Here is a 12277-nt window from a genome sequence, read left to right on the forward strand (position 1 = left end):
GGGGCGCAGGCGGCTAGGCGAACGGTCCAGGCGCCGCCATCCTTAGAGAGCCCCGAGATCGCCGAAGCCGAATCTTCAGCGTGGCGCCATCTTGCGCATGCGTAGAACTTGAAGCGTCGCTCTGACAGGCAGGGATTGTGCCAGGCACCCCTGAAGTGGAACAAGCAATGATGGCTCTTATTGCCCAGGGAAAAGAATTGAGTTTGGGGGTGGCAGGGGGGAGTTTCCTTGTTGCCCTTCCAGGTGAGTCACATGTTCTGCAAGGCCTGGCTTCTCAGACACCCTTCCCCCCCCCAAGTCCCCTCCACCTGTCTTTTGAATTGCTGCTTCTTGCCCCTTCTACATCTTTCTGGGAATATCTGCTTTTCCCCTGTAGAACGATACACCTCCCTTGATTGGTCCTTGACTTATGACCATAATTGAGTCTGGAAGTACAGTTGTAAATTCTGCTGGTCATTAAGCTGCTCACCATATGACCATGCCATGGTTTTGTGACCTTTGTGCTGTGGTTATTAAGCCAACAACAACCAAATGCTGTGGTTGTTAAGCCAACCCATAATAAGTGATTTTTGGTGGAAACACTAGTTTCCAGTAAAAAAACAAAAAAGTCACAAGTTGTGGTCAGGTGACCCTGTGAGCCACTCGCCAAGCACCCAAAATGCATTTATTTTATTTTATATATATATCTATTGTATACTGTGTTTTTATTGCTTGTAAGCCAACCAGAGTTGCTGTGAGCAAGTAAGGCGACTATATCCATTTTCTAAATAAATAAAATCATGTCACCGGAGGGGTAGGACAGACATCAGAACTTTGAAACCGGGTCATACTTGGGGTGGGGAGATCTCCATTGTAACTTCTAATGGTCACTGAGCAACCGGTCATAAGTCAAGGACCACCTGTAGCCATAGGAGTTATTGGAGGTTCCTGAGATTGTGAAGCCCTTTCTCTTACCTTTTAGCAGCAGGGATGCTCCTCAGTGCAGGAGGAGAACCTTGCCAGACTGTGGATGGTAAAACATCTGCAAGAGTCTGGTAGAGCCACAGAAGCCATGGGAAGGCCTTGGGAGCGTTTGTGAGCCGCCACAAATCCTGTGCCAGATATTTGAGGAAAACCCCAGATTCCCTCTGAACCATGCAGGGGTCATCCCAGAATCGGGATTACCTGGTTACTTGTTTTGAAATTGACTCCAGACCAGACAAGCAGGACCTGCTTAAGGCTTTTGTCCGGTTGTTTTTCTAGATCATTGAAAACTGTCCCGTGACTGGCATTGAAGTCAGGACAGATGACTTTGGGGTCCCACGGGTGGCAGCTGTGCTGACGAAACAAGGAGCCATCCAGACGTCCTGTGTGGTCAACTGCTGTGGTAAGGAAGGCACCCAGTTGGCTCCCGCGAAAGATGGGCTGGGACTCCTGTGGTCTGAATGCAGGTTTAGCCAGTTTAGAACTGCGATACGTTGGGTTCCGTGTCAGGAGAAGCAAAGCTGGCTTAAAGTCTGAAAGTTGCCAAGGTTGGAGAGCCCTGCTCTAGAGCCTGCCCCCCTGGATTTTGCAGCTGAAGCTTCCAGATACTCTCCCGTCTTCCAATATTTGAGGGGCTGCCACAGAGAAGAGGGCGTCAGCCTATTCTCCAAAGCACCTGAAGACAGGGCAAGAAGTAATGGATGGAGGATCATTTAAAAAAAGAGATTCAACATAGAACTCAAGAGAAATTTCCTAACAGTGAGAACAATTAATCAGTGGAAGGCCTTCCCTCCGGAAGTGGTGGGGGCTCCATCTCTGGAGGTTTTCAAGAGGAGATTGGACAGGGTGTCAATAAAGCAAACACAGTTGAGGATGCCAAGGGTAGTCCAAGGAGGGTTTTCATGGGTAATGGGAAGTGGCTCACCAGGCTAATGCAGCCTGTTATTAACACACAGCTGCCTGCAATTACAATTACTGCAGGTTCTAGTCCCACCAGGCCCAAGGTTGACTCAGCCTTCCATCCTTTATAAGGTAGGTAAAATGAGGACCCAGATTGTTGGGGGGGCAATAAGTTGACTTTGTATATAAATATACAAATAGGATGAGACTATTGCCTTACACAGTGTAAGCCGCCCTGAGTCTTCGGAGAAGAGCGGGATATAAATTCAAATAAAAATAAAATAAATAAATAAATAAAAATAATGGACATGGGCGGTCCATGATGTGACTGGCCAGGCAGTTGCAGCTTGTTTTTCTCCTCCAGCACTCCTTACCACCACCACCACCCCCGTTACCATGACAGCCATAGCAAGCAAAGTAGAAAATGCATAAATCAGGAGACAGAGCACTCAAAGCAATAAAACAATAAATTTGTAGAGAGCGGAGGCTGACATTCGGTTTGCAGTACCAACCAAGTCCCATCAGAGCAGCAGGAACTTTTGCTTATCCAGCTTCAGCATTGCCGATTTGCTTGCAAGCTTATGTGGGAGAGCTCGCTCCCCCTTTTCTAATCAGGCAAAGAACCCATTTTTTTCTCCAGACTTTTGTTTCTTATGCAAGAAATCCATCCAGAACTGAGGCTAACAGAGGCGTGTTTCTTGCATCTATACCCTTCTGTGCTGATCATTACTATGGAAACTAATCAAGAAGAGGAGCAACCTAGAACTAAGGCGAAATTTCCTGATGGTTAGAACAATTCATCAGTGCAACAACTTGCCTCCAGAGGTTGTGAATTCTCCAACACTGGAAGTTTTTACAAAGAGACTGGATAACTTTTTTTTTTTTTTTAATTGAAAGAGTTTTAAAAAAACAAAAACATTTTTCCCCCTTTTTTCCCCCTCCCTCCCAAAAACAAAACAAAACACCCCCCTCCCTCCCCCACCCCCCGGCTTCCCGGGTCAATCACAAGGTAAAGTCCAATCCAAATAACCACATCCAAAGCTTTTCGCCTCCCAACCCCTCCCATTACATAAAATAACTTTCTAATTATTCAAAGGCAATCTGATATTTCTTAATCTGATATCTGTTTTGTAGATAATCAATCCATTTTTCCATTCAATTAAATATCTTTCCTGCGTATTGTCTTTTAAAACGCTGAGATTTTAGCCATCTCAGCCAAATTAATAACTTTCAATATCCATTCTTCTATTGTAGGTATCTCTTCTTTCTTCCAGTATTGTCCAATCAACAGTCTTGCTGCTGTTATTAAGTTCAAAATCAATTTAGTCTCAATCCCTGTACAATCCATTATAATTCCCAAAAGGAAAAATTGTGGCAGGAACTTTATCTTCTTCTTCAGTACATTTTGAATAATCCACCAAATTCTTATCCAAAAGACCTTAATTTTCTTGCAAGTCCACCAAATATGAAAATATGTAGCATCATCACAATCACACCTCCAACATTTCGCTTGGATATTAGGATACATACATGATAATTTTTTGGGATCTAAATGCCATCTATAAAACATCTTATAAAAATTTTCCCTTAAATTCTGTGCTTGTGTAAACTTAACATTTCTAACCCAGATTTTCTCCCATGTTTCCAACATTATTGGTTCCTGAATATGCTGTGCCCATTTTATCATACAATCCTTTACCAAATCCTTTTCCAAATCTATTTCAAGCAACACATTATACAATCTCTTTATATGCTCCTGGGTCTGATTTCTAATTTGCTTTATTAAATTTTCCTCCCTTTGCATTATACCAATTTTTTGATCTTCTTTCCATCTAGCACTTATTTGCCCATATTGAAACCAAGTATAATTCCTCCCTTCTTCATTTTAATACCTGTAATGATTTTAATTGCAATCTACCTCCTTCAGCATACAAAAGTTCTTTATATGTAATCATTTCCTGTTTCTGTTCTATATTTATATTCTCTATTGCATGTCTAGGGCTCGCCCATATAGGAATCTTGTAATCTAATTTATAGGAATATTTATTCCAGACCATAAAGAGCACTTCTCAACACATGATTCTTAAAAGCCCTATCCACTTTTTCCATAAAATAAGTACGCATGCCATCCATATAACAAGTCATATCCTTCTATATTCAAAATTCTTTCCTCTGTTAAGTTAAACCAGTCACTTATTACTGAAAGGGTTACTGCTTCATAATATAGTTTAAAGTTAGGCATTCTTAAACCACCTCTTTCCCGTGAATCCTGTATTATTTTCATTTTAACCTCGCCTTTTACCCTGCCATATAAATTTATTAATCCCACTCTGCCAATCTTCCAAATTTTATCCTTTTTAATTATAGGTATCATCTGGAACAGAAACAAAATCTAGGTAACACATTCATTTTAATAGCCGCAATCCTTCCCAATAGGGATAACTGCAATTTCTTCCAGCCACTCATATCATTCTGAACTTTTGCCATAGCAAGTCATAATTATTCTTATAAAGTTTCTTGTTCGATGAGCTAATATAGACCCTAAATATTTAACCTTTTTACTACCTCAAATCCTGTCATTTCCTCTAGTTTTTGTTTCTGTTGTATAGACATATTTTTAATTATCACTTTTGTTTTATTCTGATTTATTTTAAATCCTGATACCTTTCCATATTTATCAATTACTTCCAACAAAATCTACTTGAATTTATAGGATTCGTTAACGTAACCACTACATCATCTGCAAAAGCTCTAACTTTGTACTCATATTGTCTAATCTTAATTCCTCTATTTTCATTAATTCTCGTATTTTATCTAATAATGGTTCCAGAGTCAAAACAAACAATAATGGTGATAAGGGACATCCCTGTCTTGTTCCTTCGCAATCTTAATAACTTCTGTCAAACTACCATTTACTATAATCTGTGCTGTTTGCTCTCCATAAATCGCTTTAATTATTCTAATAAAACAGTCTCCAAATTGCATTTTCTCTATTAATTTAAATAAAAAATCCCAATGCAATCGATCAAAGGCTTTCTCTGCATCCACCAAAAATAACTGCCGCTGAAGTATTCTTCTTTTCCAAATATTCCAATATATTAATAATCTGTCTAACATTATTCCTCATCTGCCTCCCTTTTATAAAACCAGATTGATCAGTATGAATTCTTTGTTGTAAAACTAACATTAATCTATTTGCTATTATTTTTACAAAAATCTTATAATCATTATTTAAAAGTGAAATCGGCCTATAGTTACCAGGTTTAGAGCAGTCTTGCTCCTCTTCGTATCAGTGAAATAAAAGATGTTTTCCATGACGGGGTATTCCCACCCTAATTGTATCTGATTAAATAATTCTTTAAGTGGGCCTAATATTTCATCCTGTGTTTTTATAATAAGTTGCTGTAAGACCATCTGTACCAGGGTTTTCCCATTTTAATTGTTTAATTGCCTCCACTATTTCTCCAGTAACTATCGGCCGGTTCAGCTCCTCCTCTGTTCTAATGTTAGAATATTCACCTTATAATCTTTCAAATAATCATAAATGTCCCTATCCAATATTTTGTCTTTTGCATATAGTGCAGTATAAAATTCTGAGAATGCCTTTTTAATTTTATCCTGTTGGTATATCTCTTTACCTTTATATTCTATTTTTTGTATGACACGTGCTTTCTGTTTCTTCCTTAAATTACATGCCAACCATCTCCCAGGTTTATTTGCATTACAAAAGGTATTATGTTTAGCATATTGTATATTCGTTGCCACCTGGTCTGCCATTAACATATTAAATTGACTCTGTAATATTTTTATAGCCTCTTTAAGTTTATGATCTTGTGGGTTTTGAATTAATAACTGTTGCTTCCTTTGAATTTCTTCTTCCAAATATCTACGCTGCCTTTGTTTATTATTCCTTTGCCTATTGTCCAAATAAAATCAATATCCTCTAATAAACGCTTTGCTCGCTTCCCACACAGTTCCTATAGGTGTCCCTTTGTACATATTAAAATCAAAAAATTCTTTTAACTGTTTCTTACAATAAGTTACATTATCCTCATATCTAAACAGATTTTCATTCAACCTCCATGTTCTACCACCTTTTTTCCCTTGTAATAATTCCATCCATACTGGGCTATGGTCAGTTAAACACCTCGGAAATATCTTCGTTTTCTTCACCCTAGAAAGCAAGTCATTAGAAATTAAAATAAAATCAATGCGTGAAAAAGATTGATGCCTATCAGAAAAAAGTAAAATCTCTCTCATCTGGATTCCGTAACCTCCATATATCTCTAAACTCAAAGTCTTCCATCATTTCAAAAAGGATTTTGGTAATTTTGCATGTATAGGTATCTTCTTGGAGGAGGTTCTCTTATCCTTCTTGTATCAATTACTCCATTCCAGTCTCCTAATAAAATAAACGAACTATAATCCCAGAGGGTCAACCTCTCATGTAACATTTTGTAAAACTTTTCTTGTTGCTGATTAGGTGCATAAATACCTATCAACAAAGTCTTTTGCATCTATCACCAGTTCAATAGCAATAAATCTTCCTTGAATATCTGCCTCAATTAGCTTAGCTGGTATATCCTTCCTGATATATACAACAATTCCATGCTTCTTTTCCAAAGCTGATGCAACAAAATGGTTACCCAATTTTGAATTAATTAAATATTTTTGGTCTGATAATTTTATATGTGTCTCTTGCAAACAAATCACATCATTTTAAATTGTTTCAAGTAGTGAAATATTTTCCTTCTTTTCTGAGCTGAATTCAAGCCATTAACATTCCATGACAAGATTCTATTTGCCATTACTGGCCTCCTGAAGCTTTGAAGCAGACAACGGAAGCTCCTCCTCCGGTATCTTCCGTCTAGCTCCTCCCACAGCTTCCATAATGGGATCCTGACTTTTACTTTGAGACTGTTGCTCTTCTTTACGCTTAAGGGCTCCTCTTGTCACCCTTTGCTCTTGTGGTTCCTCTAATACTGGCAGCAATAAAGGCTCTTGGGTCATCACGCCTTCTTGAGTCTCTTGAAGTTTTTCTATCACTTCTATTTCGACTTTCAAAACTGTAGAAAGAAAATCCTTTGCCTTTAAAACCGTGTCAATTCTATATCTCCTTCCTTGATAGAATAGTGTCAGTCCAACTGGCACCTCCCATCTGAATTGAATCTGATGTTTTTTAAGTTCTTGTGTAAAAAAAGCAAATTCCTTCCTGTCTCTTAACATCTTTGAAGGAATCTCTTTCAACACCTTCAACTCCTGTTCTCCAATTTTTAAAGTTGTCTGATATGAAACTTGCAGAATTTGATTTCTCATAGTCCTTTTCACAAAATAAACCACAATGTCCCGAGGAAGCTTTCTCTGTCTTGCAATCCAAGAATTAACTCTATATATTTTATCAATTTGGTAAGCTACCTCTTGCGGGTCCGCTTCAATAAATTCAGCCAATGCTTCTGATATAATTTTTCTTAAGTCTTCTCCACGCTCTTCTCGCATACCATCAATTCTGAGAGCTCCTTCGATAAGTTTATAATGTAATATCATAACCTGATCTTCATTTTGATCCACTTTTTTCTGGACACCTTTCATTTCATCTTCTAAATACTTATTTGACTGGGATATCTGTTGCATTTCCACTTCCAATCCTTCAATTTTTTTACTCAGTCCTTGAACTGCCATAAGAATATCTTCTCTTATTTTTGCATTAAAATTCTCCATCATCTCTTTTTGCCTATCTTCAGAAAGTTTTAATTGTTCTTTCAATATTTCCTCAAGACTTGGTTCAGATCCCTTCTTCCAGAAGGCTTTAAAGGTTTAGCTGCCATTCTGTCTTCAAAAGAATCAGGAATTCAAACTTAATAACTCTCCTTCCCTCCTTTCAGTATAAAAACTCCGCTTGTAACAATCCACAAGTCACTCTGCTTCATCGTACTAAAAATTTTTACTTTCACTTTTAGACGCCATTTTAAAAGTCAATTAATCAAAGACAAAGAAAGGTTTCAAATTTCAAAAAGGGAGTCGGTACTTGCCATGCTGATTCTGCATCAAAGATTGAACGCTTGTGAAATTCCCGTCTGCTTGGAATATCAATCAATTTAATAAGTCCTCTGGAGCAGAAGCGACATTCCTCTCCTTTTCCCTGATAAAAACAGGGGCGTGCTGAAGTTGGAAGGAGTGGAATTCGGTGGGGTCATAAATCCAGGAAAATTCGCTCTTGAGAGCAAACCCCCTGTCAGACCTGCCACTCTTCCACAATTCTGATAACCTCTTTCACCCAGAGATTATGCTAAGCTCAGTGAACAGTGATTTATTTTCTGTTTCACTGACTTTTACAATCTTCTAACACGGAGTGCTCTGTTTGAGCACCCAGCAGGAGGGTGACGTCACTGGAGCCTCCAGACTGGATAACTTTTTGTCTGAAGTGGTGGAGGGTTTCCTGCCTGAGCAGGGGGTTGGACTAGAAGACCTCCAAGGTCCCTTCTAACTCTGTTATTCTATTCTATTCTATTCTATTCTATTCTATTCTATTCTATTCTATTCTATTCTATTCTATTCTCCCATATCAATTTATGAAATTAAGTGCCAGTTACCCCTCACAATCCATATAGTTGGCAAGTAACTTTGGGTTGGCTACTGATCCTTGGAGAGAGAAATTCTTGAGCTTCTGCACCTCCGTGTGTCTTCTGGCCTTTTGGACAGGCTTTCTGGATGCTCTCCTAGGCATTCTTCTTCTTCTGGATTGTCCTTTGAATGCTCCTCTGAATTTTCTTCAGTTTCACTCAGCAGATCATAAATCCTTTTAAGGTTAAACTATTCCATTTGAGGTTTAACACTAACTTTACTCTGTATAGAAACCAAATGGCAACTATCTTCAATAGCCATTGGAGCTATTTAATCCATGCTAACCTTTACAGCCCCTTTAGCTACCAGTCAGATCCTTCATTGGTCTTCATCTTTTCCCCAAAATCAATTCTTTTTTTGCTGGAGATGGAGATCTGAAAATCTCCTATGAAAATCTAAACTTAACCCCCCATCTTTGAGCTCTTTATCAAAAAAAGTGAGAACCAACTCTTTCGTTTGGGTTTGCTGCATGGAAGGCTTGGTCCGTGAAGAACCAGGGAGAATCTGTGGTGGAGGCGGAATTGATCACGGTTGTCTTTAAATTTATACAAAATGAAACGGGACAGAAGGAAGCTTCACACCTGTTTGGTGACGATGGCAAGATGCCAAGAAGTTGTGAAGGACATAGAACAGAGCATAACAGGGTTGGAAGGGGCCCTGGAGGTCTTCTGCTTCACCTCCTGCTCAAGCAGGAGACCCCAGTCTAGACCATTCTGGGCAAATGGCTGTCCAGTCTCTTCTGGAAAACCTCCTCCTGTGATGGAGCACCAACCACTTGGAAAGACAAGCCATTCCACTGATTTCTGGTTCTCACTGACAGGACATTTCTCCTGAACAATCTTGCACCTTCTACTTCTTGTCCTGCTCTCAGGGACTTTGGAGAACAGGCCAATCCCCTTTTTTTTCGCTGACAGCCCTCAAATACGGGAATATTGCTATCATGTCACCTCTAGCACTTCCCTTGATTAGACCAGACGTATCCAGTTCCTGCAACCGTTCATTGTACGTTTAACCTCCAGTCTCCTAGTCATCTTTGTTCTTGTTCTCTACCCTCTTTCTACAGTCTTAGCATTTTTGTGTGTGTGCTGTGACCAGAACTGGACGCATTACTGTATTCCAAGTGTGGTTTTACTAGTGTTGTATAAGGTGTTACTCCACCTGGACATTTTTTCTTCTTCCCTGAGGCTTTTCAAGTGGAGCAACTCTTTTCTCAAGTGCCTTTACTTTCTCTTCCAATTGGGAGATGAGTTTGCACCTGCGGCAGGTGTAAAATCCTTATCTGTTCCCCTTGTTTACTGACTCGGTGTAGATGTGGCTCTCTTCAGCATCCATCCCTGAGTTCATGGCAAAGGAGACAAGGTGACAGGTTTGACCTCCCTCTTCTGTGCTCTCATCAGAATATGGACCAAAGTACTTTTCCCTAATCCAGCAGCAGCCATGTCTCAGGGTTCTGAGGGATGCCCTAATTAAATCATGAGCCTTGAACCAAGCTTCAAAAGGAATCCAGTGATTTATTAGGAGCTTCATGTTGGCAACGTTCCAAGTGAAAGTAACTCTGACCTCACGTAATTTACACCCCAGTCATGACCTTGTTTCCACCCTCCCCCCAGGGTGTGTCATCAATCACATTCGCCAATGAAGCAATTTTGTGGGCTATAGCGATCAGCCCCGTCCGGCCGCTGTGGGTAACCCTGCGAGACAGCCTTGAAAGAGATATGTCTGGAATGTACTTCTGTTTTTGGCTGCCATGCTGCTTCATCAGTTTCCCATCCCCCTTGCCTATAGCAGCTGAAGAGCAGGCCAGGGATGCTTTGCGAGTTGACATTATGAGCTTGCAAGGGTTACCTGGGCAGGTTCGTTCTGCTTTGGCTTCCCCTTCTCTGCTTCCTCTTCAAAGCCAAGCCGTCTCCTCCCCACAGGCCCTTCGGATGATGCAGTTGTTTTCCTTCTCCCACAGGTGTGTGGGCCCAAGCCCTGGGGGAAATGGCTGGCGTCCAGGTGCCCCTGGTGGCCATGCACCATGCCTATGTGGTGACAGAGAAGATCGAGGGAATCCAGGTCAGTCCTGGGGGTGGGGTGTCTCGAGGGAGTTTCTGTCCTGGTGGGGCAGATACAGATGGTAGTAGCAACAAGTGCTGTGAGCAATTCAGGTACTTCCCTTGATTCTAAGCATCTTTGCACAGTGGGAGAACACCCTCCCCCCTCTTGTCAGTTCAGAGGGTCTCCCCTCCTTCTCAGGGTAGGCTTGCCCCCCTCCCTGAACTATAAATGTGACTCCATGAGGCTTCCGGGTGGGCAATGTGGGGACTCGAATTTTCCTGTCTATTCATCTGGCTTCCTGTCTGCTTCCCACTATTTACTGGACAGGAAAAGTTTTCATACTTAACCTTGCTTGCAGGAATATTTTTTTTTTCAAATGTAAAGCATACCATAGCTTTAGCATTTACACGGAATTTTGGAAGCATAGAAAATCAGAAAGTTTTCCATCAAAATTCTGTGAAATAGAATTTTATTCTATGAATAAAAAATTCTATGAATAAAATTCTATGCAGTATTCCAGATGTGGTCTTATTAAGGCTTTATAAAGCACTACTAATTCTTCATGTGAACTTGACTCTACTGAAATGGTGTAGGGTCTCCTGCTTGAGCAGGGGGGTTGGACTAAAAGGCTCCAAGGTCCCTTCCAACTCTATTATTCTGTATTCTGAGAACCTTACATCTTTTTCTTCCGCGCCCTTTTGTCACCTGGGCTGTTTTCCTTTGGACACATGTCAGTTTGTTAGCATCAAGCCTAAAATGATGTGGTATGAGCAATACAGAAGACAGAGATGGAGGTTCTGCCACTAGAGGTCCCTCCAAGGCTGGTTAAGGATACCCACAAAAAGGCACGTGGTGATATGTGTTTGTGTGTGTGTGTGTGTGTGTGAGAAGAGTGGAGAAGGGAGCATTCCTGGCCCTGCAGAGCTTCTGCCTGTGGCCTCAGGGGATGGGCAGCACGTTGACCTGGGACTGGGAGAGCCAGATTCCCCCCCCCCCCTCTGTTTACCCTCCACTGGGGAAACTCTGCAAGGCCCCAGACTGGGAGGATTAGATGAAGGAGAGTTTCCTGTAATGAGGGCTGCGTGCAGTGAGATTTTACACTCGGGCAAGATAAACCCAATGCAGGAATTGGGTATGTACTCTAGTGAAAAGAAGGACTAGGGGTGACATGAGAGCAGTGTTCCAATATTTGAGGAGCTGCCAGAAAGCATCTGAAGGCAGGACAAAAAGCAATGGAGGGAAACTAATCAAGGAGAGAAGCAACCTGGAATTAAGGAGGATCTTACTGACAGTGAGGACAATTAATCAGTGGCACGGCTTGTCTCCAGAAGTTACGGGTGCTCCAACACTGGAGATTTTTAAAAAGAGATTGGATAACTGGTACAGGGTTTCCTGCTTGAGCAGTGGGTTGGACTAGAAGACCTTCAAGGTCCCTTCCAACTCTTGTTATTCAGTATTCTATTTTTCTTGTCCATTCTCATGCATTAGGTCTCACTTCCTGCCAGCAGTTTTAGGTAGATGCGCCCTAAAACATCCTCCTGGCAGCAGCCCCGGGGGACAAAATTTGGCACGATGGGCCTTCCTCATTACCCAAGGTTGCATGGCCAAGGCAGGACTCCTGGGCTCCTCGCTTGGGCCGCTGTTTAAACTTGCCAGACCTATTTTGGGAGATACATGGAAAAGCAATCATCTTGCCCAGTGCTGAAAAAAGGGAGACCCAGAAACAGGTTCTCACTTGAAGGTCAGGAATGGC

General features: G+C 41.1%; 1 protein-coding gene across 6 annotated transcripts in view; it reads left to right on the top strand.

Moving 5' to 3' along the window:
- The window catches only part of SARDH (sarcosine dehydrogenase), a 79607-nt gene that overhangs the window by 20436 nt on the left and 46894 nt on the right, over window positions 1-12277 (top strand). For all 6 annotated transcript variants that reach the window (XR_009152308.1, XR_009152309.1, XM_058159445.1 and 3 more), the window contains 2 exons: window positions 1243-1366; window positions 10442-10542. Coding sequence is in view for 4 of the 6 variants with exons in the window: in XM_058159445.1 (XP_058015428.1) it covers window positions 1243-1366; window positions 10442-10542 (225 nt within the window). In the remaining 2 variants the exon portion in view is untranslated. The remainder of the gene's footprint in view (window positions 1-1242; window positions 1367-10441; window positions 10543-12277) is intronic.

The sequence above is a fragment of the Ahaetulla prasina genome, chromosome 16 (assembly GCF_028640845.1).
Source record: "Ahaetulla prasina isolate Xishuangbanna chromosome 16, ASM2864084v1, whole genome shotgun sequence".
Taxonomy (NCBI): Eukaryota; Metazoa; Chordata; class Lepidosauria; order Squamata; family Colubridae; genus Ahaetulla; species Ahaetulla prasina.